Source organism: Bombus vancouverensis, chromosome 12 (genome assembly GCF_051014615.1).
Source record: "Bombus vancouverensis nearcticus chromosome 12, iyBomVanc1_principal, whole genome shotgun sequence".
Lineage (NCBI taxonomy): Eukaryota > Metazoa > Arthropoda > Insecta > Hymenoptera > Apidae > Bombus > Bombus vancouverensis.
The window spans coordinates 7,108,430-7,136,426 of record NC_134922.1 but is presented as its reverse complement, the minus strand read 5'-3'; the positions used below and the strand labels follow the sequence as shown (position 1 = coordinate 7,136,426).

General features: G+C 32.2%; 1 protein-coding gene and 1 long non-coding RNA gene across 6 annotated transcripts; one reads left to right on the top strand and one right to left on the bottom strand.

Moving 5' to 3' along the window:
* The first annotated feature begins 247 nt into the window (after positions 1 to 247).
* On the top strand, positions 248 to 26,092 carry stv (BAG domain-containing protein starvin). Of its 5 annotated transcripts, XR_013059804.1 has the most exons (4): positions 12,586 to 12,720; positions 13,136 to 14,527; positions 16,561 to 16,705; positions 21,915 to 22,052. XR_013059804.1 is itself a non-coding variant. In XM_033331312.2 (2 exons), the coding sequence occupies exons 1-2, from the start codon at positions 393 to 395 to the stop codon at positions 24,021 to 24,023; spliced, it is 2,283 nt and encodes a 760-aa protein (XP_033187203.2). In that variant the 5' UTR covers positions 248 to 392; the 3' UTR covers positions 24,024 to 26,092. The 5 variants fall into 5 exon arrangements, 2 of the variants coding, with proteins under 2 accessions (XP_033187203.2, XP_033187204.2); XR_013059805.1 differs by lacking the exon at positions 16,561 to 16,705 and having other exon boundaries at positions 13,136 to 14,114; positions 21,915 to 22,055; XR_013059806.1 differs by lacking the exons at positions 12,586 to 12,720; positions 13,136 to 14,527 and adding an exon at positions 14,857 to 15,495.
* On the bottom strand, positions 11,679 to 13,686 carry LOC117155405 (uncharacterized). The gene is made up of 2 exons (XR_013059808.1): positions 13,552 to 13,686; positions 11,679 to 12,592 (listed from the first exon to the last, which is right to left on the bottom strand). It is a non-coding gene; the product is annotated as an uncharacterized LOC117155405 (long non-coding RNA).
* Positions 26,093 to 27,997: the final 1,905 nt, after the last annotated feature.

Here is a 27,997-nt window from a genome sequence, read left to right as displayed (position 1 = left end):
TTTAGATCGTAAGACGCGTACTGCTTGTATGCATCAGAACATGCATCGTGAATATCGGAGTAGTTCGAGATAAATCGGTGACGATATGCGCGCTGTGATTGGCCGACAATTGAAAACGGGCCAATAAGCGCACGTTTCGCGCCGAAAAGATACGATTACACAGACCGGTGTGAGCATGCGCGCTCTTTGATTATTCTCGCCATGATTCGGCGCGAGCTTTCAGTCACGCGCAACGCTTCGTAGGGGAATTGTATGAAGGACTCGTTTCGTGACCATCGTGAAAAAAAGGAAACTATTTCAAGTTAAATTTGGTATAGCGTGTTGGCTAAAAGGCAACAAGTGTAACGTTCACTGATCGTGCATGAAACGGTTGTGCGCGTGTAGACCCAACTATGTCTTTCTACTTTCGCGACCGGCCGAAATTCGGCGACAGACTACGTGGTAAATCCGGCGACGAACTTCTGCAAGAGATTAAACAACAGTTCGACGAAGACAGCAAGTCTTTCTTCGAGCCTACAAATAGATCGCAACGGGATCCCTTTGAACGACATTCCACTTTCTCAAGGGTGAGTTTGTCTCTTCTTTACGTAAATTTCCGTTTAAAATCAAATCGTGCAAATCAGTAGAACATAATATTTATTATTAAAATTAAGTTTCCGGAATAATGCTTTTTATGTAAAGCATACTTTTATGTTTAAGCGTAAGTGTTGTTTTCTCATCACGGTTTTAAGAGTTAATTGTACTTTATTTGTTAACCTTCAGATTTTCATATTTCAGTGTCAAATTATGATAGAACATTGTTAATTTTTGTTTCTGTTGGTACAAAAATTTATTTTCAAGTTCATATAAAATGTATTTATTATAAATTACGATATTTTGTTCATTTTATTTAATAATTTAAATAGTAATTTTCTCTATTAGTTTGGTTTAAATAGTTTAATTCAACATAATGATAATATAAGTAACAACATGGTAGAATTGCAATATCAATACTCTATCAGTTTAAGTTTGAAATGCGTCAAGAAATACTCACCAATAGCACTAGATTTCAAATATAACTAAAAATTTTAATATTAAAAAAAATATTACTAAATACTATATGGATCTATACATATAATGATACAAACTTAAAACATCAAAACTCAAAACAGAATATCAAAAGGTTAACGGGTAACTTTTCGTCGAGCAACTTTTTAAATTATTATATCTTTATACTCTCATTAGAGTCACTTTGGAATGTCGAAAAAATGTGTTCCTTCTTGCATGATTTGAATGTGTTGTACGAAAATTTTTTATTTATAGAGTGGCCCAATTTCTACATCGTTTCACCAGCATGTATTTAGTTTTCTCTGCTTGTCGGTTATTCTTGTCACAATGCCGATATTTTCAGAAGGCAAAAAGTGAAAAAACCGTCGTGTTTATTGGTGATCGGTATTTTTCAAGTACCCTGATGTATAAAGATTCGAAAAAATATAAATGTGTGATAGATTCATAAGTGCAATATTTTTCATATAGGGTGATGTTTTTTGCATTGAATATAGTATTGTCGAAATCGTGTTGTTACAAATTAATTACGACAATTATTTTAGTTTTAACACAAGAACTACTAACTCTTAATATGTATGTACTTAAATGTATTATGCTTAAATGTATTAGTTTATAGTTAATGGCGAAACCAAATAGGTGTGTGTTTCTATTACAATAAAAGTAAATATAGACATCATGAAATATACTTGCAAAAACAAAAAATCTGATACCAGTTATTTTAACTAATTTGATAGCGTAGCGTTAAAATGAGGATAATGGTATTATATAATTTATATTTTAATATTTACATACGTATTTATATACGTATATATATATATAGGATTTTATTATTTTATTCTTCTATGTTATGTGAACGTTGCAAAAATTTGGTATTCATTATGCCGAATCACCTGTTCCGCGTTGTCAACGAGCCAATTGTCATAGTTCATGGCGGTCGCGTGACCGTTACAGCCGTATCGGTACCGTGAAAATTTTTCAATTATTTTACCGCGATCGTCTTAACGCACTACGTATTATGCGTTCCATACAATAATTGTTTAATTATCATTAAAAAGAATAACGAAAAATGTTCAATACGTTGGATACAGTATCCCTTGTAATATTACTCAATTCGAACTGTGACCTTAGACTCATGTAAACAAGACAATTTAACGATCAAATATTTCGGTAATCTTGTGATAATCGAGATTGTTCCAATGAATACCACAATAAAATATCCACCTGTATTATTTTTTTTATCGACGAACTTTAGAGTATTGTTGTGAAAATAAACTAGTATTTCGATATGTATAGAAGGGAAATATAATAATATGATAACTTCCTAATATAATGATAAGATAGTTTTAAAGTTACGATTACTTTACCTCAGTGTCACTTTCTATGTATACATAAAGTATGTATATATAGAGATTAAAAATGCACTAATCGGTTCATATAGACAGTAAGTAGACTTATCTACCGTCGATATCGATCTACCTATGTAAAGAGAGCCTTAAGAAACAAGTAGCTTAGTATCAGCCGTTATCTGCTTTTTATTTCAAATTCAACAAATTTATGAAGAGCTTTTTTTTGAAAACGGGATTTTTTTCATTCCATTGAAAAAGTCTAAGTAAAATAATTGCAAATATAAAATTGCTTTAACATATAATCTTATAGCTCTGAGCTAAATGTTTGAAAGTTACTTAAGAAACTTTTTTCTTTAGCATTTTCTATATAGATTAAATATGCGGGTATCATATCCAAAAAGGTAGTATGTGCTGTTGCAGGGTGAATATGGAATTAAAATTGTTCATATAGTAAAAGGAAAACGATTGATGATTCAAACGGAGGCCATGGGTTTCCCTCCTTTTTCGTATGTCCTCGTTTCGTTCAACTTCGATCGCCATCTTGGTGCATAATGAACGAAACAAAATCGATTAATCTAAACGTTTTCTGGGGGGAGGGGGGCGTTCAAATGACCGTCGATTCATGAGAATGGCGGAAATTGCTGTTTCTGGTCGTCATAAGAGGGTCTTTATCCAATTCTGAAATACATTAACGATATAATGATAATTTTCTTCGAAAAAAACACAATGTCTTTTCCCTAGTTATATTTATACCTTCCTTGTTACGATAATAGCCCGTAATAGAAGCGTCTTCATGGAATTTCTGATTTTATATACAAAAATATAGAAGCATAAGATTTTCAAGAAATGTGATATATGATTCTTGTTATAAAAAATATAATTTTGGTATTTTGCTTATCGATACGACAATATCTTTGTAATCGTGGAAAAAGTTAATTGCACCTATATCATACTTTTATCGAAAAACAATAAAGATTCGCACCAGATACATGCGGTAAACAATTGCTGGTTTTAATCTGTTCGCGGGTTCTCAAACGGAATTGTACAAGATATGTGAGAATAAAATATTTTTAAAAATCTAAGAAATTTTTTAAGAAAGGGGCAATAAATTGGATGAGACATGGTTTATATAGAACTGGTTAGAAATATAAAGATTCTCGGATTTTTTGATACTATGAATAGTATGAAGACGAATCACTATAATTTCAGTCCATTAAGAACCAATTATAATAGTTGCACGTTATTAGGAAACATAAAAAATATAACTTACATGTTGTTTTTTTAAAATACCAAAAATATATTAAAATAATAAATACTTTGCAGAAGCCCACTATATAAATCAAAGATACACAACAACTTTTTATAATTTCAGAAGAAATAAGTTTAACATACTGTCACAAATACTTCAATGTTATCAAATTTCATCAAATTAAAATATCAAGCTGAAGGGAGAAATACTACTCGAAAAATATTAATCAACTCTTTGGAATTTCACAACTATGTTATTAAGAATAAGTAGTTTATCATATTGATAAATTCAGTTTCGCCAAATCTCATCAAACTGTAGAATCAAGATGAAAGAAGAAATACTATCGAAAGAATATTAAGATCTTTACAATTTTCTTTGTTTAACTTCGATATTAACAGAATTGAGCGATGTAAATCGACCGGAATGAATTACAAATGAAATGTTGTTAATGTGTTAATACAAAACCAGTAGTTTGGCAAGTGTGCAACAAAGGAATTCACAGAGTGTATTATCTATAAAAGACCTACTCGAGCTTACTCGTGTCCCTGTAGAGGGTTCTGTTCTGTTCATTGAAGTCTATAAAGCTAGTGGGCTATTAAAACCACCCCAATTGCATTAAACGTCCCTTCTGAGAGAAAGAGGGTGACGACGTACCGGTACACGAGTACGAAATGAGATCAATATGGTATAGGTGCGGTAAGTTTCGCAATTCTACCATCGAGAGCAGTCGCTCTACATCGGGCTGATATCGTTGGCTTTTCAGAAGTGCAGACAGATTCCGGCAAAGGACCCAGAAATAACGTGTTTGTTGCCAAACGCCCGCCGGGGAGATGACTTACCACTTATTCGCCTCACCATAGACCCTTCTCTGTTTTCAACAATAAAACGTTTCATTGATCAATCGATAAGATCGTTCTGACGGAGGGTGCGTTCCTTTTAAAGTAACGATACGAAGCCAGAATGCATTGCTTCGTTGCAATCTTCTTTGGATAGAAGAATATTAGTTAGCGTGGACTTTCTTCAATCAGTTGATAGCTCAATAGACTTGGAATTATATATTGGAAAGTATATTATTTTTTCAAAATAGAGGATTGAGTTAAAAATATCTTCTTTCTTTTTTTGAATTAGAAGATAAGTCAGGGTTAATGGAATTAATGCGAGATATTCAACTTTATTTATGGGAAATTTCAAGGAAAATTCTACAGGAGAAACGTATAAATTATCCAAACTCGTTATAAGATTTGTGAAGAATGGATGAAACAATTTTCTGCTTTTGCACCTCTTTAGTTATGTGCATAAAAATATGGTACCCAAAATTTCGCAGAAAGGGGGAAATTCAAAGAAGAAACGAGGACAAAAGGGAAGGAAGATAATTTCGTAATTGCTACCATAAAAGTATATTTAATACTAACAACACAAAGAAACAAGATAGAAGAAAGGATAAATGTCTTAGCCGCGTGATCAAGATGGTATCCTGCGGTAAATCTAAAAAATTCTGCAAATGTAAAATTTCTGATGATTTGCAAGAAATTTAACGTGTGCGTGGAAAATGTCACGGATCAAATGGACAGATTATTCTGGATCGAACGGTTCTTGGTTTGGAATGGCGAGAGGGAATCAATGGCAGCTATTTTCAGAGGCTCTGGCGTCGGCGACGACTTCGTCGTCGAGAACGTTCCTAGGTCTTCGAACATGCCGATGGTGTTTGAAAATTGAGAACATTGCTTCATGATATGCATCTCTTACGAGAAAAAAAAACAACATTACTTCATAGTTGTCAAAATCCTTTTTATACCGACTTTGAGAAACAAGGAAGAGTATCTCAATGAGAATATATTTTTTTATTCTTAAAAGAATAATTCCATCTAACCTGAGCCACAGATTTTATCTTTATTTTCTTTTTTTTTTTACTTCTTTTTTATATCACTTTTTATTTTCAGAAATATCTTTCTCATACGAGAAAGAGGCAGCAAATGCTGGTCAAAAGTATTTTTACATGTATTTAACATATACACTTTCTTCTTTATATCAGTTTGTATTCTTAAAAGAACATTTCCTCTAACTTGGACAAAGGATACTGTTTTTTCATAATATTTTTTAAAGAAACGACGAAGTATTCTGTTTTATAATTTTGCCGATATCGATCCATCTTCAGAAAAGATATAGAAATTTTTTTATGAAGTTCTTTTCTAGAGACGAAGTCTTGAAAGTGCGATAGAAATGATCATTTCTGGTATAGAACGTAGTCATCCGTCTGGACCCCTGCATCAATATTTACTCTGGCAAGATTGCTGCCGTCACTGGCCGATTTTCTTTCATTTTTTTGCGGTTCCCATTCACTTCTCCGTCCTGGATATCGACGTGGAAAATGTTACGGAGACAGAAATGCTTGGAGAGGGTAAAAGTATATCAAGGGAATATTTTATTGATTCTGGCTAGAACTTAGATCTACTACTAGATATGTCTCTTCATACCAGAAAAATACTACAAAGTATAGATAATAAAGAATTACCAGTCCTGAAATAGAAGTAACATGTATAAACAACCGCTACGTGAACTCTCTTAAAGATAACTAGAAGAAAGATAAGACAAACAAGTATTTAAATTCGTAAAGCAAGAGAATAATATAATACGACACACCATTCTCTCCTTAAAGATTTAAGAAAGATCAATTAAATATTACAATTATTCAACATTTACAAATATACAAATATTACAATTAAATATTACTAATTTTATGTTTTGAGAAAGGAAGAAGAAAATGGAAGAAGTGGAGAATGTAGTACTGCATCATAATAATGCAGAATTAAATGATACTATTCCTATAATTTTGTAATAGTGGAGCTTTCCTATGACCTGTAATACTGCATGATGTTTCGTGGTAATGCATCAATGGTGACTCGTCCCCGATTGAACCAGGCAAAGTTTGGTGCTAACTGCAAGATAAGACACCTCGTTACACCCACTGCAATTTTCATGCGATGACTCACGAAGTCATTGGGATTCATCGTGCGTGGAAAGGGACGTCTTGAAAAGTGCTCTCTTTCTCCGTTCTAAGAACCACGTCGCGGACCCTTGATTATCCCTCCTACTTTTCTTGGTGAACGTCATTCATGAAGCGGCATTCCTATCCGCTTTATGGCCAGTTCTGCGAATCGTTCGAAGGGAAAGGGTCATATCGTGTCTTCCTGCCGCGAATTTTGAGAATTGACATATTATTTAACCCTTTGTAATCGTGGAATTTCCTTTATTCATGAGAGAAGTATTTGGTGTCATAATGTTGATATTTAAAAGATTTATCGATAGCAATTATCAATTTCTGAATTTAAAATTAAATTAAAAAATGGTCAGAAGGAAGAAGTTACAATATTTTTTTTATAAGTAGAGAAATTCTAGTTATAGAAAAGATTTATTGATAGCAATTATCAATTTTTGAATTTCAAATTAAATTAAAAAATAGTCAGAAGGAAGAAGTTACAATATTTTCTTTTATAAGTAGAGAAATTCTAGTTATAGAAAATCAAGACAATTAAAATTAAGACATTATACAGTCTCTCTGAATAACTCTGAATCCTATTCTAAATACGTAGATAATTATTAATAATAGGATGGAATGAAGTGGACTTTCTAAGGAAATAAATAAACCTACCAAACCTCCTAAACATGTTATAACAACATGAAATTTCACAAATTCTTCTTATACATATCATATACTAAATATAACGCAAAAGCTGTAGAGATTTTTATATTATTTCATATGTTTCAAGAACAATACAAGATATATTTTGAATTTTGAAATAATCCCCGAGAATATGATTCTTAAACAAATAACGAATTTATAGAACATTCTTAATTATACAAAGTACATTCTTGAAGATATCTTCTCATTGTAAACACAAAGAAAGAAGTGATAAAAGTAAAGGCATGATTGTAGTAGGTTGTGTGTCTTATCTCGAAGATCATTTCTGTTCGTATACATCGAGTATGACAATGCTGCTATAATATTACTGCACGATCAAATTCTTTACACGCTACCTAAGACGTATGTCTAATGTTTTTTTAAAGATCTTCGAAAATTACATAGTCCTTGTGCATGAAGATTGGTATCATGGTGTCCTCGACCTTCGATGCTTTTAGCGGGCTTTTAGCTTTTATCGCCACGCCCTATATCAATTACAATTGGTTGAAGTATTTCAAACGTACAATATTGATCCTCATCTATTAACAAACCTTTAGTACCTTTCATACCAATGTCCAAAAGTTTTACATAGTTTACTATTTCATATAAGGCGTATACAGCATTTGAGAAAAAGAAACACCTGATCATTAATACATAGTAATTAATAAGTAAAACATTACGTATTCAATATTATCATATAATATATATTATTCTGTATACGTTAAATATAATGCTACGATATTTAAATATATTGTACAGTATACAATATCTACTTAATATAATAACTAAATTAATAATTAAATTCGTGAGAACTCCACTATGATTTATAGAACAAAGGAGAAATATATCTAAAATGTTTCTGTTACTAGTCTAGTTCGTAAAAATTTCCGATCCTCTAATTTCGAAATATTTCACCGAGACTGTTATGATTGCGAGGTAAAATAGTGATTCAAAATTATCTAATGGCGGCTTACATCAATTTTAAGATCTCAAAGATCGGAGTAAAAAATAAGAGAAGGTAGCGTTGACCGACGTGTTGAGACTAGTATACTCGTTGCATCAATGGAGCATTACGAGTGTATGCGTTCGACCTGTAGTAGGAATCTCCACTTTTCCTTTCACTCTTTGATCGTTCGATACACGTGCACATCATGCTTTGTTGCGTGTGAAACACGACGCAGTTCCGTGTGAAAGTGTCACACTGATCATTCTTATTTTCACTTCTCATAGTAATAATTTAATACAAGAATGTATAATAGATCGTAATGGTATTCAAATCAAATTCGTAGATCAGTGATTTTAGATTATGCTATCAAATTTATATTTAATAAATTATATATATAAGTATCATGATAAAACCTTAGATTTAATGGATGAAATAAATTTTTATATAGGCTCCATTTCTTCAGTTATGTTAATAACAATATGAAATTGCATAAAAATTCGCAGTAAGAATTTTAGTAGTAAGTATGTAGTGTGTTTACACGCGGGCCTAATGCGTGCAAGAATGCATGCATGTATAGCATAATATATGTAGTAGAGATATGCTGATATCCGTAAGCCCGTAAGGAAATCAGTCTTTGCTTCTCTACACTCTACAGTCATCTCTATGACGTCACGAAACTTCAGTCTGCTAAGGAATGGCGATCGAGCACTTCCTCAAGCTTCATAGTTTCCTGGCCGCGCCATCGATCACCGTAGATCATCGATCATCATTATCGATGATCGTGCGAGTGATCGAAAAGCGTGAACAAGATCGAGAAACAAAATCGAAGACGAGACTGCAGTAAGTTCTCATATCGAATAACGTGATCCACGATTTGTTCGATCGATTTTGAATATTAACGATTATACTTACTTTTAAGTCTCCGTGAGAGACGTTTGATCTAGTTCGAATTTTGTAAAGAGATGAAAAGATAGAATTATTGACTGGATAATATTTCATTAATACATACATATTTGTCACGTGACAATTTACAAATTACAAATTGCAATTTACGTCTTTTTCTTCAAAAACTACAAAATCGTTTATATCATAAGAAAGGTGTAATTTATATTTTGCAACTTAGTTATTGAACCGTTAGATGGCAACACTCTTCACAAAAATTAAGATATATGTATACCATTTCTGTTTTGACTGTGTATCAATTTCATAGATGAAAGTATTTTTTGGATATAACATAAATAATATATTGTATAAATAAAAATTCCAAATAAAAATATTTTAATATTCATTGTTGTACGAAGTGTGAAAACACGACAAGTAATAAAACATTTTTCCGAACTCCTGTTATGATATTCACCTTCGCTAATGATTTATGATATTTGTATCATCATAAAAAACATTTAAATTGAGCTATTAGATATATAATTTTATTTATCTCTTCTGACTTGACTCGTACAGAATATATAAGGATGATCTTCTCTTTTAAACATCGTGTCATCGTTTTAATGAATCGAAACAAATTTCATTCCCTTCCATTACCATGACTCTGACACGCAGCTTTGAACTATCGGTATTCAAAGAAAGTCCAAGTTTCATTACGTTCAGTTACATTAAATTATCAAATTTAAAAGAATATGAAAATTATTCCCATTGATCTTATCGTTAGATTATTCAATGTCCATCCCTGCTAAAAGTCTGCTCCTAACCTTAAAACTAGTCTCTTATTAGTCAATCTTTTCAATCATTCTGCGTGATGAGTGAAACCAGCAGTTTTACGATTTGTTTCACATATTACACAAGACGTGTATATAGGTTTATTCGTGGATTATTCTCGCCATAAAAGAAATTCCGTCTCGTTACGTCCAATATCATTATCATTATAAATTAGAAGATTGAATGAGAGATTTGTAATCCTAATTGGTCGGTGATTATTGTACTTATTATATTCATAACAAATTTATACATCATTTTCATGAAATTGTATTAATATTTATCATGTGATACATATCCATAATTAGATTGCGGATTGTTATGTAATTTTGTAAAATTTAAAGGCACAAAGATGCACGCAATGTAGGTATATACATAATAACATGATGACATACCAAAATATATGAAGTATTCAAAGTAAAACATCTGTTAATAGAGAATGAAACAAATCTCTATTTAAGTTATATTTCTTTAGTTGTATTCATAAAAATTTGGATCTGCATAAATATCCGCAGTCTGTACATATATATATATATAACAAACCGCTATTTTCTACCCCTATTGTAAAACTTCATTTTCGTAATTTAAGCATAAAGAGATTAAAACCGAAACGTTTTCGAAAGGTAGAAATACCAATGGCATTTATGTATATCACACTTCTGCAATCTTATAAGAATCCTTGAATGGTGATTCGAATAATTCGAAACATCTGAAAGTCAGAGATGAAGATCGTGCTTGATAATAAGTTGTACATGGAAGCATAAAGTGTTCGAAAACCATGGAGGACTACCACACGTACAATTTATTCTTGCCATTGTCTCACGCGTGCAAGATCACCGAAGTGCAATATTCGCGTATAGAATTCTACAGAATCCGCAGATGGCAGTTCGCTAATGTATTGCCAAGCAATCGATTACATAATCTCTATCTTGTAGATTGTAGGGGAACACGAAGTGAGTCATCTGTCGAGCGAATTACCGTTGTGTACTCATGCATGTGCAAATCGACATGTTCGTCGAAGTGTACGATTCGATCTGTGTTTCCTGCTTATTGTCAAGCGCGATATAAACATTCGACACTATTGAAAGTTTCAATCCGATTCTACTGCGTTTCGAAAATATTCCACAGGAAGCTGATTCCACGATTTCCACAACGCATAGACAAAATTGCACCTTGGTGATCGTAAAGGAATTATAATTTGATGTTTCGCGACGCTGTACCACGTGCTCGCTCACGCTGTTATTAAATGTACATATAGCGCGAGTAATAAACTATTTTTAATACTTTTTTGTTGATATTTTAAGTCGCATTTAATTTGTCAAGATGAAATTTAATTTATATTGTTTTTTTTTAATTAAAGATATCCAAATGGATTGTATAACTTTATTATTTTGATAAAAAGATAGTATTTTTCGTAAAAATAATTATATTTGTAGCAAAAGTAATTCACTATATTATTATAAATAATTATTCTAAGAATAATGCTCTTTCAAAAATGAAGATCGAGAATTTACATTTTTTGCATCATTACGTCAATCTTTTTCTTTGCTTTGTATGATTTTATGCATTGACGCGTTACCATTAAATATTATAAATTACAGGCTAACATTATTATGGGTTTTACTTAATCTAGTGAACGCTTTTTTTTCGCTAGTAGACATAAAAATAAGTAGAAATATATTTTCGTGAAACGTTTCCAGGTAATGTTAAGATATTGTTTATTGCGGTCTTAAATAAATATCAATTACAAAATATCATAAATGAATATGAATTACAAAACATTAATTTTTAGATAAAAAAATTATATAAGGTTACTTAATGAATTATGGAAGTTTCCGAAGGGTAATTGAAAATCGCGCATTAGATTATGAAATCTTATTCCTACTTTGCTTGGCCTTTATCCAATCAAGCATCATTTCAAAGGTTTCTATATACCATTAATTACATCTCAATGGCATAACCGGCTGTATAGACATACTCTATGTACTATTATGTCACTTGCAGTCGCCTTTAAATATAGTTCTCATGGCTAAAGTCATAGTATTAATTATACTATCGTCATCCTTGGATATTTAAAAAAAAAATCATCAAATTGGTATCATATTGATCAACACGATGCAAAACAGTTAAACATGTAGCTTTAAATAGAATTCTTCTGAATTATTTACTGGCACATTAGACACATTAGAATATTATAATATCAATTTAATGTAAATATTATTTTGAATTCTTCCATATAGAACGATTATTCTTAAAAAAAGAGATAAGTGTATATATTTAATTAATTTTGAAATTTAAACAAATTTATAATTACATAACTCAAATAGAATTCATTTATTTCACTAATACTACTATATTATTGCAAATATAGATAAGATGAAATTTTATCATTAGGTGATGATAAAGTTAGGTCACGACGAGCAAGGTCTCGGTTTGTTGTTGCGTCACGATGCAATATCTTGATTATAAAGCACCTATATTACATGATACCTGGCCACACGACCTGCACACGTATTTTCACGTCCAGCAGAAGAGGTTTGGATCGGGGCCAAATACTGCGATCGTATGACTAATTTTCAATGGCTGACTTTTAGTACTTCAGCGGTATAATACATCTGAAATCGTAAAGCCAAGTTGACATATAATAAGTTGACATTACGTGATAAAACATCCCCTCAAACGCTTATGCAACAAACACGATGTATAGAATTCTCATTAATTACAAAATAATTATTGGATCGAGGTGAGTGTTGAATTTTCATTGGAATTTTTCGGCGAAATTTCTCCATCGGTCATGGAGAGTTCTTTAGTTACCATTTAAAATTGTTAGTGGATCTTAACGTTACATATAGTATCAAAAGAATCTTATCAGAATTACTGTAACGATCGTATTTAAAACTCGATAAGTTCTAAAAATATATCTCGTTAATACATATGGGTTTTATTTATTAACTGCCCAATTTAGTTCTTATTGGGAACAATATGTAGTCTATATATATATTTTACGCTGAAACAGTGCCTTTGAATCAGACACGGTCTATTTATACTTACATCGAGTGATTCATGGTTAATATTACATTAAAAAAAAATATGTCGAATTTTGAGGATAATAGCACGATCGAAAATTCTACTCGATTAATGATGATCTATTTATATAGTGCGATTATTGGTTGCGAGAAAGGAAAACGAGTTGATCAACTTTTCGGATGGGAATACAAACATGTGAAGGGAATTCATGCTTACTATAAAAGGATATAGGTAAACAAGTCCAGAGTACAGCCTTGCTCGGTAGGTTGATTGTAAAACGAAAAATGGAAAAACTTGACAATACCGACCCACAATTGGCACAGACGATAAATCATGCTGAAAGAATATTTCAAACCGATTTCAACGTGAAAAAAATAAATATTTTCGAAATCATAAATATCCTAACACTCTACGTAATTTAAAAACTCTATTTATTAGAAATTTAAAAAATCCACAAAACAAGAAAAACTTACTAGGTTATATATGAACATAAAATAATACGAATTTTATGATGTTTCCAATATACATATTTTTTGATAAAACGTACTTTTTATTTTAGACAATCAGTGATAAGGTCGATCTCAACTTCAATCATCTTTATCTATGAATGTCTGAAGAAAGTACAGTAAGAACGTTCTCTGTCATTCTTCGCTTCGAATGTCGCGTGCCGTTTAAGTGCGCGAAAACCAAATGATTTCTCGAAAGAGCCAGAGAGGAACGTTCTAGTAGCGTCTGGGGTGTTCGTTCGATTACTTCCGTGAGAGTTCGGCTGCGCTCGGTGACAGTCACGTGGCTCTTGATACAGCCCACACAACAAATATATTTAAGTTGCTCCGGGAGCGCGCTGACAGTTTCGCTATTGACCTGAAACGAGTGTGTTCTGTAACGCGTGCATCTTGAGGATTTTCTCAAGAGAACATTTCCTTCTTCTAATGCAGAACCTTTTATTTGCAAGTGAGTGATACAAGTGTAAAATAGACGGAGTAACGTCGATAGTGGTCCAATTACATAATCTGAAAACAAAAGGAAGAGAAGACAGAAAACTAGAGTGCTACCTAGAGAAGATCGAAGAGAGAGGCTAAAGACAACTGTCGCACGTAATTGACTCGGGTAACTTTGCAAGATCTTTAAGCAAAAAGAGAAAGAAAACGAAAGTGTGTTTTTTCCAAACGTTTATTTTTTCGTTTCGCCTTTTTTGTTAACACGCCGTCGCTGTTGTTTAGTGAGCTTCTTGGCTGATCTTTTCAAAACGTATAAACAAATATATACATAAAAAAAAACTTAACCTGCAGAGCGAGCTCTTAACGGTAAAAGAGGCACGAACTTAACCTCTTAGTGTGTGAGACAAAAAATACCAGCATATTAAAAAAAAATCGCATCTCCTGAGAAAAAAGAAGGAAAAAAGGAACACCACGTATTCGAAATCAGGCACGGATCAAAGGGTCCAAAAAATGGACTCGCCTGTCATCGTGGACAAAGCATCCGAATTCGGAGAACCGATTGATTTGGATCGTCCGTTTCCCGTAAGTGGTGCCATCTTTTTTTTTTGCCATTCCCATCGTATATTCCGCAGTACATAATACATATGTATTTATTACAACCGGAACGAATATACGATTTCTAACGTGTTACAGTTAAGATTAATGGACGGTATACGTTACTTTTATTCGTCGATATTTCGATGTCTCGATATTACACTATAACTCGTTCGTTACTCGAACGTACACTTAAGTATCAGACAAGAATAATGTAAAGAAGTTGTGTTAATCGGCTTATGACGTTGCTCCAAGCCTGTATGTCGAATCATGCGATCTGAACGTTGATATAGTCGACTCGTGACGTTTATGCCAAGACTTTTCCAGATCGTTCTAAAGTAGTATTGCGCACCTTTTGATTTGTTTTACTTCCTTCTACATGTATTATCGATTTTTCGATATAATTTGCATATTTGAATTATTATATGATTCGTCTCTATTTAATATAATGAACCTTTATTTATTTATTTTTTTGCGTTTTATTGTTTTACTATCTGTATTATTTTTTTTTATTGATGAGTTTGTTGAACGGATAGTACAATCGATGTTACCCTATCCCATGGGAAATTTGGGTGTTGTCTAGTTGATAGGGAACGTGAGGAAGGTATACGCCTATCGATGTTCTCGATTCTTGCGTTTAACGTCGGTTTCGACCTTCTCTCTTGCGTTCTGCGGGATCGCGTGGAAGTTAGAAATAGAATTTGCGAGGAATGACGTAGGTTTCACCGTCTCGAAAACGTCGACTTGTCGACCCGTGGATTTCACACTTTCTCCGGACGAACAGAACGGATGAACAAATTCCTCGCTAACTTGATGTTACTATAATACAATTTATGTACTCACGTTACTGATTTCAGTCAAAATGAAATTTGGGATTCTTAAAATTACAACACTTCTTTGTTGGATTATTTAGGAGTTTCCTAAATTGACAGGAAATGCAATTTTGGAACTATTTCGTAAGTGCTATGATAGTTTTATAATGACGATTTACAATTCACATATATAGGGATATATAGGTATAAATATCCATTTGCAAAACTCGGCTGAAAACTTGATGTGAAAAAATATTTATTTACTTCATAAAATCAGTATAATTCAATCATGTACAGTTAAGTACAAAATATAATATAAACATTTCCATTGACTAGCTACACATAATGATATATTCCAGGTACCCCTATACATTTTTGTATAGTTTACTTGCTAAAATAAAATATAGGGTTTTTGACACCTTGACTGGAATCTTAATGTTATGTAACATGAAATCTTCTTATGACTTTATTACACTGATTTATTAGTATATTATTTTTCCATAACTTCTAATTATTTGACTATTAGTTTGTAATACTTTTGCTATAGTTTTATCATATACATGTATTTCGTCATTTCTCTTTTACTGTCTGTTTGCTATAAGAACCATTACTCATTTTCTATGAGTTTACCGTAAATTGAAGTCTATACTTCTACTTTAAGTCTCCAGATAAATTTTTCATCGTCAAGATCTTGCAGAAAAATCATCTCACAGATTATTTTATTATATTATCATTTTCATGGTATTCCAACCGGAAGTTATCAGTGCAATGGCACTCGTACAAATATTCGATTTGACTGGCGTCTTCTTGTCTGATCAAGCCCCAAGCTGGTCCTGAATCTTTCTAACGTATTCTCCTAGAACAAGGTCCATTCCTCCAAAACATAAGCGTGTTGACGCTAATAATAAACTAACGGAGACGTTTCTCCTCCGTAGCTCTGTCTGCGACCAAAAGGAATCAGATAGAGAAGGAAAGAAGCAAGAAGAAAAAAAGACGAAAAACGTAACATAATCGCGGTCCATTCGCTGACTACGCGCTTTATTTCCTCTCGTTTATGTCCGACCAGTCGGCCGTATTAGGCTTGCCTGAATATCTTGCGGCCATAAATGGTCTTTTCTCTTGAAATTCAACTCTGATCATCGATAATGTTCATTGTTCTCCAAAGAATTTTCTCAATCGAAATAATAGCACAAAAATTAATTGTTTCAGTTTATTACACTATTGTTTGGAGTATACTGCCGATGATACTGGAAGGATCTTTGAGGTTAGAATCGAAGCGAATATTGCTTAGGAAGATTAGGAATCTTGATCTGTAAGATCTCGTGCAGTAAAAGTTCAGTTCATATATTAAAAGGTATAATAAAAGGAGAAATAACGATTATTTGGATAGCTGCATGTTGTGCTTTTTGTAACTGTAGTTTAATCATAGATTGTGGTATAAGTATTTAGTATTTTAGTACTCATAGTTTGATTTCTGATCTTTGAAAAGAACAAATCTACCATTTTGTATTCTTATAACGTTTATTTATATATTTACGAACACTAATTTTTTTTGGTAATAAGACCTAAAAGTAATCCTAACCTAACGCTAACTACAGATTAAAGAACAGAAATGAAGGAATTTTCTTAAAAATTTCCTATTTCTATATGGAGAGTGAAATGCGTTTTATTTTTATTTTTTATTTTTCATATTTTATTTTTCTACATATCTACCGTTTTTATCGCTATTTTTATATTGTAACAATTCTGCTAATTCTAAATACCTTATATATGTAGGTTATTGCAAAATAACCCACAGTAACTATTAAAACGAAAGCAAAGTTGTAATCAGTCATTTGTAATGTTTATATTTGTCCACATTGGTCAACTGCACGAGAGCTTCGCTATATCGTTTCCACCATTAATTATACCACGTCTAATTGAGCTAATTGAAAGGAAATTGTCTTCTCAATATCATTTACGGCTTCTCGAAAAGACGATAACAGAGTATTTTTACCTGTGATCTAACCGGCTGCCCCTTTTCACGTAAAAAAGAAACCGGTTTCGATAAACATTATTTTTAATACTATCGATGATGATGCCTTGACATATGTCGCGTAGGCGTTATCCATCCATTGGAGAACGGAAGTGAAACCAGATTGGTATTCCTCTTTCACTCATCCATTATGCGACATATTTCCGGTATTTCATAAAAATCTTCGCAGTATAAGATTTCTAGGATCTTTTACATTACAAATTTTAATAATTTCTATTTCTCCAGAAGAAATAGTGTAAATCTTTTTCATATTCCGTCATTGTATTTTTGAGTTTTAATAATTTTGTATTGTTAATGATCTTAGAAACTTATTCCTTCAATTGAGCTTTTGTCTTTTACTGTTGCTGTCATCTTGGTACTTTTCAAAAACTAAACATTTTTGCTGCGAATATTCATGACTTCTATAATTAGATTTTTCCAAAATTCTAACACTCTTGTTCATTCTTTTTCAGTGCCCTTCCAGATTCGAGAATGCTTTTAATTTGTTTATTCCAAAATCGTAAAATTTTAATAGTGAATGTTGCCCAGACTTTCAAAATTTCCTCATTCTCTCCAAAGGAGAACATAATCCAATTTAATTATTTTTTCTTACTAATACAAACTGAAAATAAAAATATTTAGAAGATAGAATAATTTATCTTGCATTTTCTTCTACTTTCACTTTTTAATTATAAATCATACGAAAATAACTATTCTTTTGACTATTATTTCTCTATTACTTCTCTCGAAGAATATTTCTATGTTAGTTAAAAGCAAATGAACTGTATATTCTGAAGAATACCATGAGGAAATCAGGAAATAACTATAAATCGTGGTCTGTCGTGGGCTTGATTCAAAGAACCGTGACACAGTTCTTCGTTTATATCGAGCCGGCGCTGACATTCACCCAGTTTGCCGTTTTATGGATAACCATAGCGGCGTGAACTTTTCATTACCTCTGATTCCCTTGTGTTCCTACATATGCGTTTTGTTCATACAAAATGTGTGTAAAATTACCATTCTAGCATACTACAATGGAAAATACATTGTTTCTTAATAATTTAAAATTGTTTATAACAATATAAGAATTTTTCTTCTTAATTATAGTTAACCTCAAAAATGTATCAGAAATTATTTGATTTATGTTATAATTATTTATTATATTATGTAATAATTATTACTATAACATATATAATAATGACAATAATTATATTTATATAATATAAATGTAAGAATATAAATATAATTGTATTATTTATGATATTTGTTATCTTAAAACTATTAAAATGTAAATTGTAAAATAAATATAGTGGATAGATTATTAATTTAATTAAAAATTTTATATTGACTTGTTTTAATAGATTTTTTGTTATAATTTAAGTTATTGTTAGTCAGTTACATGTAATTTACACTTACAGTGCATGAACACATACATATACACAAGGAAAACACAACAATGAAATCATGAAAAGTCGCATAAAAGGCAAGGAACGCGCGGAATGCAGCACATGGATGAATATTCAATGCGGAGTAGTTCAGTCACAGTTCCTGGAACTGCATCTCATAATAATTAACAAGTTTCATAATTTTCAGATCGGAACTGTTGCATGTATTGCATTAGTACCTTCTTTAATGATTTTTAAACATTAAAATTCTTTTCGAATACATTCTAACCCACTACAATAATAATATACTATTAAAATACAATAACAAAGGAAAGAAAAATTTAAGAATATATATGAAATATAGAGAGTTAGGTACGAATATCTTTGAAATGAAAGACAATTACAAGATTATTTGTTAAAATAGTTTAGTATTATTGTTATTATTATATATTACTTCATGTTATTAAGCTTGCTAATGTTAAAAACATTGCTCGGAAATGAACTTTCCTTAATGTAACTGGAACGGTGATTAGTATAATGGTTCTCTTAGGAAATTTCATTTAAGGCGAAATAAATTTTCAAAGGACTATTAATAGCCATTAATTGTGGTCTAACCTAATTTAGCAACTATACACACAATGATGATTTGAAGATAAAAATAAAGAAACACGAAGAAAAAAAGATGATAGCTGATTCAGATGTAGCAATTCTAAATATAATGAATTAGACAATAGTCTAGTTCTTTAATTAAATATTTCGTGTCTTCGCACTTCTAATGTTTACGCTGCGCGCGCATCTCCTATACGACGTGAGAATTCTCGAAAATTTCTCAGAGTCAAACGGTTTTATGGAGCTTAATGAATTTTTTAAAGATATATAAGATTTATGTACAATTTGTCACTATTTTATTGCCCTTATACGTATAGCTAGATCTGTCTATCTTTTTTTGAATTCTGTGTTTCTAATAACAATTACACTCAATCACACACAATAGACGGAGAAAATCTGCGTATAAAGGTTAATTTATGGATTTTGCTGGTCAGAAAATATCTAAAAGTTATTTTTATTCGGTTCTCCTTTTTTATTTAATTTATAATATTTAATATATAGGAATTAGAGTACAGTAGATAATGAAGAAAAGAAGCAACCGAAAGAAAAGTTTAAATAGACCTAACATTTAACGGGTGTGCATGATTCATAAGCGGAATCAAGTGGTGCACCTTTAAAGGGCATCGACATACGAATGGAAGACTTTCTATATATTTTAGTCAAAGATATGCGAAGAATACTGGAAATTAATATATGAACTCGGGAAAGAGAAATGTAAGCTTAGATCCTATGACTTGAATTGCACATAAGTTCACAAGAATAAAAATGCTTTTTGTAGTATTTTCTAGGTATTGTTAGAACCGAATAAAATGATACATATTAAAAGACTGCTGTTTATTAAAAAATGAATTGGTTAATATTTCGGAGCACCATTTTTCCATATTAAAAAAGTCACTTCAACAAAACAAAAATTCACTCAGACTCTAAGGAAGTAGTTTGTGTAGGATGAATTGCTCGCCTGCAGGTGGCCAATCATTGCACTTTTAAAGCTTTTCGTCTAAAAGCAAGGCGATATTAGATATATGTTTATTAAACAAAAATATTAAACAGCACTATCTGCTTCTGCTTTTGATTGATCTATATTTGTGAAACATTACTTTTTACCATTAAATTTTACTTTTTACTAGCAAATAATTGCTAAAATAGTAATGTTAGCTTTTAGTTGTGAAATTTGTATATAATGCCTATAGTTATATAGTTGTCAGTAATTTTATATTTGAAATAAAAAGTATCAAACAAAAAGATAGAAATATAAAGTCAAACAAATAATAGAAAATATTATATATTAATAATTTTTTATAATTTTCTATGATTCTTATATATTTGCGTTTAGACGTAAGTATATACTTTCTTATAGGAAGAAAAGGGAATTTTAAACGATCATTCCTATTTGCTAAGGAAGTCACGGTTTCCTTTGATCGAATTATTTTCTGTAGGTGAAACTACGAAATACAGTGTAGCAGCCACGTATGTATATACATACGCGTGTACATCATGTCGCCGCTGTATATAGTTATTCAATGACGTAAAGGTCGTAATACACGTCGTCACGAGTGGAACACCCACGCGAAATCACGCATTTCTCGAAATGGCGTCAATTATCATACTACTAATCCCCAAGTCGTAACGTTAATGGTTACTCTTCCGATATCGTAAAAAACCAATCTTCTAAGTATTTTTCTAATATTCACGTATGTAAAATATTGTAAATGTATACAACATTCTAATCTCTTTGTGCATGGCTTTTAATTTTAATGATACATCATTACGTAACTTCGTTATTATAGATCTTTTTAGTAGTTTGATACAGATTTATCAAAGCGTTGCACTTTACGCTTCATTTTTCTTTTAATACCATTTATTCGAATGTCTACCTCCTATTTGTTATATTTCTTATATTGTGTTCGGTATCAGGCTTTCTGTGACTTACAGAGAAAGAACTCGCTTTAACTCGCAAAGAAATGTAGAAACACGGCTTATTTCACAGCTTAAGCGACAGAACTTAAGTAAATAAACTTTAACTTACATCGTTATATTAGTCGATAGAGACGTCTTCTGGGGTCTTTTAAAATTTTAAAGAAAAAATTAAAAAAGAATATTCTAATAGCCATAGAAAAATGAAAACATTTCACGAATATTTAAGAAGAAAATTTGAACTTTGAATATCGAAATAGTAAGAATTCATTAAGAGCCAATGTTGCATTACTTTAACATTTCGTTCATGATTATATCACTTTTGATAATATTTCTTCTTTCGTCAAGATCCTGAAGATTTTATGAAGTTTGAGAATTACAAGTATTTATTATTCTAATATCTTAAACTACTCCGAATATTTATAATTCCTTTTAGCTTGATAAAAAAATATTTGCTTATTACTTAATATTTGCTCGTCATTTTTCCCTTGATTTTTAATGGATCAATACATAATTAAATAAATTAAAATAAAATTCCGTACACCACATATACAGACCTCAGAAGTCGCACTTTAGACTTACTAAAGAAAACCGAAAAAAAGAACACAAATTCCTTACTTCGACTTATTACCTGTTACCAGGGGTTCCCATTTGACGACGACAATTTCGGACGACGCAGTGATATTCGTGCGCATCTGGACGATCTAGCAGCCCGCCACCCAGAATTCGCCGACCATCTGTTAGGCCCACCTTGGGGTGACATCCCCTTTCACGGCTCTTTCCGTAACCGAAATCGTGACTCTGGAAACAGAGATCGTAATAATCACCAACAAGGTTACTCTGACGAGGACGCACGAAGTCAAGCAAGCGGAAGTAGCGCTGCCAGCGGAATCAGTGCCTCCAGTTCGCACGGTGAAGCGGACATTAACCAAAATCAACAAAATAAATCCTCCAATTTCGAAGAATCTCATAGGAAAAGTCAAATTCCGCAATACGGATTACGTAATACTGTGGATATAGGTCAGCACCATCACAACATGGAAAATCTTGACAGAGGAAATCGTGGACAGCGTTCAATGTCCGCTCCTCCAGAGAATAGACAGTCTTCTAATCAACAACAACCTCAACAGCAAGAGCAACAGCCACAGCAGCAGCCACAGGGTCAAAGATACGTTTCTAGGATAGATATAACGCCACAGCATAACCAGCCTCAGCAACAGAAATCACAGCAGCAACAATCGCAGCCACAACCACAAACTCAGCAACAACAGCAGAAACCTCAGCAGCAAAGTAACGTTAGGCATATTCCAATTTTTGTTGAAGGTAGAGACGAACCTGTGCTGCCAAGAAGTTTCGACGACCCGTCTTCCTTCAGAAGAGCACCTTCTCCTTTCAGAAGAGAGCCTTCTCCTCCGCAGTTTCATGCACCACCACACTTTCAAAGAACATTTGGTCAGCACTTTGGTGGAAGACCCCATCAACGGCCTCCACACTTCCAGGAATCTTTCTATCAGCCACCAAGCGGCTTTGAGCATCCTCCCAGGAGACAACAGCAGACACACACTTTCCAGCAGCCTAGACAGCCTCAGCAGCAACAGTATTGCGAAAGACAGCCTCAACAACAATATTATACTGAGAGACAACCACAGCAGCAGCATTATGAGCAATCAAAGCAACAGAAGTCTCAACAGCAGGCTTCACCTCAACAGCAACAGCAACCTCAGCAACAGGAACCACCAAAACCTACCGTTCCAAAGGATCCTCTAGAAAAAGTAGCTCTTGTACAGAAGGAAGTAGACTCTCTGGCTGAACAAGTTAAACAGTATAGTGGTAACTCGAGGACAGATAAAGAATATATTTATCTAGATGAAATGCTTACTAGGGAACTGATTAAATTGGACGATATAGAGACAGAAGGTAGAGACAATGTTCGACAGGCGCGCAAGAACGCAATAAAGACTATACAGGAAACGATTAGTTTACTGGAGTCGAAGGCGCCGCTTCCATCGCAACAAGTATTGTCAGAGGAACAGGAGAAACAAGAAGTTTCTAATGTAACCGAAGAGGCTGAACAGACTGGAACACTAAACATGCATCATAAAGGAGAGGATCAGTCTCAGAATAAGGAAGCAATCCCACTGCCTCCTGCACCATCATCTCCAACGAAGAAATCTGAAGAAGCTATCGAACCTTCTACAGAAAAAATAGAGAACTCTGATACTTATCACGCTACGAGTCAACAACAGGATGCTCGGCAGGTTTCCAGCGAGCCTATTGAAACGACTCCAGTGAAGAAGCCGGAAATGACGTCTATGGAAGTTCAGCAGATTCCAGACGAAGCTATTGTAACTGAACAGAAGGAAGTAGAAAACGCTCCCGGAAAAAAGGAACAGGAAAACACTACTGAAGTAAAGGAAACAGATATTTCTGCTGAAAAGACCACTGAGAACATTCCCTCTGAGGGGAATAAGGAAGTAAATCCTCTAGAAGAAAAAAAAATAGAGAATGTTTCTGAGGATAAAAAAGTAGAAAACACTTCCAAGGAAAAGAAAACTGAGAAAACTGATAGTAAACCGCTTGGCCAAGAACAACAGCAAAAAACCGAGGAGAAAATGGAGATAGAGAGTAGTGAGGTAAAGCAGTCTCCCAGGTCAAAAAAAGGAAGGAAGACAAAAAAACAGGCTGCTCCAGTGTCTGATAAACCTATACCATTGCCAGCTCCGGAGAATACTGAGGCTAGTGCAAATTAGAATAGCTGGCAAGAAGAAATATAAAGTGTCACGATTCTAATTGGACCAAAGGACGCATCGAGCAAGTTATTCTGTTGGTTGTCGCCAGAGCAGAATATCATTATTTTGGAGAACAAGCGAAGAGAAGCCTTTTTTGATGGTCGTTATTTCTTCTCTGTTTTGCGATCATTCTTGGTGCCAGATCGATAGAGACGTCGTGGATCGACGTGAAAATCGCACAATCGTCAGCATGGAAACCACGCCGGCCGGAAACGTTCTTTTGTTGTGTTTCGTTGCTCCTTCGTTCAAGTGGTTGCAGTCAGGTTCAAACAGGAGAAGAGTATATATGTTCAGACAACCTTATAACATATAGAATCGTACAACGAATATCCAGCACAAAAAGGCTGTCACGCTGTTGCGTTGCATTTGGACGAAACTGTCCCTCCTGATTTCTACTCTTCACCCGTGCTGATTTCATGGGAAGTCATATGGGAAAGAACATAGAATACTCAAGGAATTGTATTACACGTTTGATAATGTTCAGTGCAAAGTTTGATTGCACTCGAAGAAATTGAAATATCGGTCTCCTTTTAGGAACAATTCTTTTCTCTGTTTTTATTATTACTATTTCTTCATTTTTAAATTAGTCACGTTATTTATTAAATATATTTTTTCTTTTATTGAGACGTTGATTGACTAGTTAATTGGTTAGATAATGACTGAGTAAAAGCAAAGGAATGAAAAAGCATTTTTTAGGAACCGATATTTAGTGTTTTATATATTATCGAGACTGGCATGTAGTCAGTATTGATAATAAGATTAGTGGGAGAAATTTGACACGATTATGAAAATGTTTAAACGTGTTGTATAATGAAAATGATAACGATTATCCACAAGGAAACGCGTTGAGGATGTCGGAGTCGAACGTTCAAGAATGGAACGCGTCCGTTTCTTACTATTAGTATTACAGCGCACGGCCTGAAGCATGATAAAACTAACTTTATTATTATTATTATTATTTCTATTTATAATTTATTGTGCGTCTGCTGAACGATTCGAGCACGATTTTCGTGCCCCTAATATAATAGGTTATTAAAAGAGGATGGTTCAGGAATTTATAGATTCTTAGAATCTATAAAATAAACGAAGAGAATGAACAAAAAAATTATACAGCTTCACATAGTTGTGATTTCTTAAATATCTCTGTAAGCTTTTTCCTTGATATACTAAGGAGGAAGAACACTAGTTTAATATGAAATGTAGTAGTGATTCACTAATTTTATAGTATTTATAAGATAACAAAATTATTTTTACTATGCAACATTTTCACTCCAAGCACATATAATTCATAACATAGTTATCTATGCTGTATAAAAATCGAATTACATACAGTTTAGCCTGAAACAATCAATTTCTAGGTAAATCAATTAAGTTCTTTTTTACTTGATTTACTGTGTAGTATGAAATCTGTGAATTTCTGAGCCACTTTATTTCAATCCCATGTGCAAATCTGTTGTCACGAAACCATTGTGTGTGATATACGAACCATGTATGTATATATTAAGATCGTATGTGTTCGTTTTATGAAAAATGATGTATCCCGTTCACAGTTACCTTAAATCATTGTTCGATTTTTAACAATATTAAGAAACTTGATTCTTATCTCTTGAAAAAAAGAAAAATTGTCGATAACAATAATGTATAAAATACATTATTCTATGGTTCCTTGTTCAGGGTGATACTCATCATTATTCTTCCTTTTTTGTTTCTTCTCATTTTTTTCTTCTTTTTTTTTTGTTTCTGTATGATATTTACGTACATATGTATCTGTAGAAATCACTTGCTCTCAAGCAGAAATTTTGTATTTTTTTCTGACGTGTGAGAAGTGCGCACACACACGCGCGCGTGTGTGATCTGTGGTGTGTGATGTGTGATGCGTGTGTGGTAAGAAAGAATAAATGTATTATACAAAAGAAAGATATGTGAGAAGGAGTGGATGAATAAATGATCTAACTATCAGTAGAACATCAGTATAAGTGCGGCGAAAATGTAACTATTTTATGAACAAACGCATTCGATTGAAAATACAATCTGCTCGTTTGAATCATATATTGATCCTAACCTAATCAGATCATATTAAATCATATTAAAAAGTCCCCGTCTCCTGTGTTGATAACCAAGTTCCTCTGCGTCCATTAATTACGTCATTTGTGTAGTCCATTTTTTTAAAGTGGTATAAGTCTAATTTTGACTTGTAAATTATACCATAAGCTTCATGATAGACTGATGTGTTCTCATGTTATATTTTAATGGTATATAGTTAGACATATTAGTATCTCCAAAAATTATTAAAGATATATTGCTTTAAAAAAAATTGCATAAATGGTTTTAGATTTAATGTATACATGTATAATAGATTATTACAAGCAATTACAAGTAAAAAATACTTAATACCTAATACTTACTATCTACAGTAGTACTTACTATAAGTAAGAATATCATTGATAACATTAACTTTTGTATTGCAAATGCAATTTTTATAACTTTGCTTTTAGAAATATTTAAATATGTATAATGTATCTCAGTACAAGAAAAAATGGACTTCTACCATTAAAAAAAGAAAGAAAAACCAGTTTTTCTATAAAAGTTTGTATAAAATGATTTTAGAAAATTTTTTATTACAATACGAATAAATCATTTAGTTATCAAACAAAATATTTAATATTGTAATAATTAAATACAAACGAAATAATAGAATTAATGAGAAAAATTAGAAATATAATGAACAAAAACTAAAATGTAAATGTAGGTTGACAATATTGATTTGTAAAATGATTTTGCTAAAAGTTTTGCAAGAGAACTGGTAAATATCGAATTCGGAACAGAGTTTGGCTTGTGCCCAGTGTAATAAACCGAAGCAAAAATTTCACTACGTAAAAGATCATTTTCGAAAAATTTTGGGAATACTTGAAATGCTTTTAATCCTATTTTTGCTACTATATGGGGGCAAAGATAAAATGTTCACTTGGACTACCAAATCGACGACAAAAAAATTCTAAATTGAAGAATCCGTATTGTCTCTTACATAAAAAGAAGTCATTTACCATCTGTATATGTACATATTCACAAAACTCATATAAAAATGACGATGTGTCTGAAAAATGTGAATATATATGCTCAACCTAAACAAAGGTAAAAAATTATTTAAAATGAGATATTTTTTTCGAAGAACGCAGCTTTTGTAGCGAAAGTTCTGGGTACCAACGACCTGCTAACAACAACATCCACTACATGTATACGCTTTTTCATTGCCAAATTCCTGAGAATTGTTTGAAGTTGTAAAATTTCCTTAAAATATTGCAACCATAAGCAAAATATTAGCCGCAAGCTTAAAAGGGAAATTGTTCAGGAAAAATTGGTACATAATACTTTTTATAATTGCAAGAATCATAAAAGAAATAATAAGGGAAGTTATAAAAAATGAGACAGCTTTTTTACTACTCAGGAAATTTAAAATTATAGGTTAGGTTATTTTTCATTTGTTAAGAAATGGCGCAGATGGATTTTCAAATTTGTCGCTTTATTAAATCCATGTTTAAGTATGAAGTGAATAAAAAATAACGATCACTTTAATGATTTCCTCTTATTTTTATTAAAATTCTTCAGTACACTTAAAAAGATAATATAAAATAATATATAGAAAGACTCGGTATATACTTTAAATCATTTTTTATTTTTAATAGAATGAAGTATTCAATACTATATAAAAAGAGCATGAATTACAAATAGCAAAAAATTACCAATTTTCATAAAGCTGCATACATATATAAATTTTAAAAAACATTGTTCATATCAATTTCTTACAATTATACAATTAAGTTTATTTGACTTAAAAATATCAAGCCGTTTTAATTAATTATTCATGACAATTTTTAAATAATAAGAATTTAAAGAAGAAAAAATATTTAAAGATAGATTACACTGTTAAACAAACT

What these genes read in the sequence shown, in the direction of transcription:
- stv (XM_033331312.2), top strand. Translation starts at nt 393, where the DNA reads ATGTCTTTCTACTTTCGCGACCGGCCGAAATTCGGCGACAGACTACGT. An exon ending in GACATTCCACTTTCTCAAGG is followed by an intron (nt 567 to 21,914) that starts GTGAGTTTGTCT and finishes ACCTGTTACCAG; the next exon opens with GGGTTCCCATTTGACGACGA.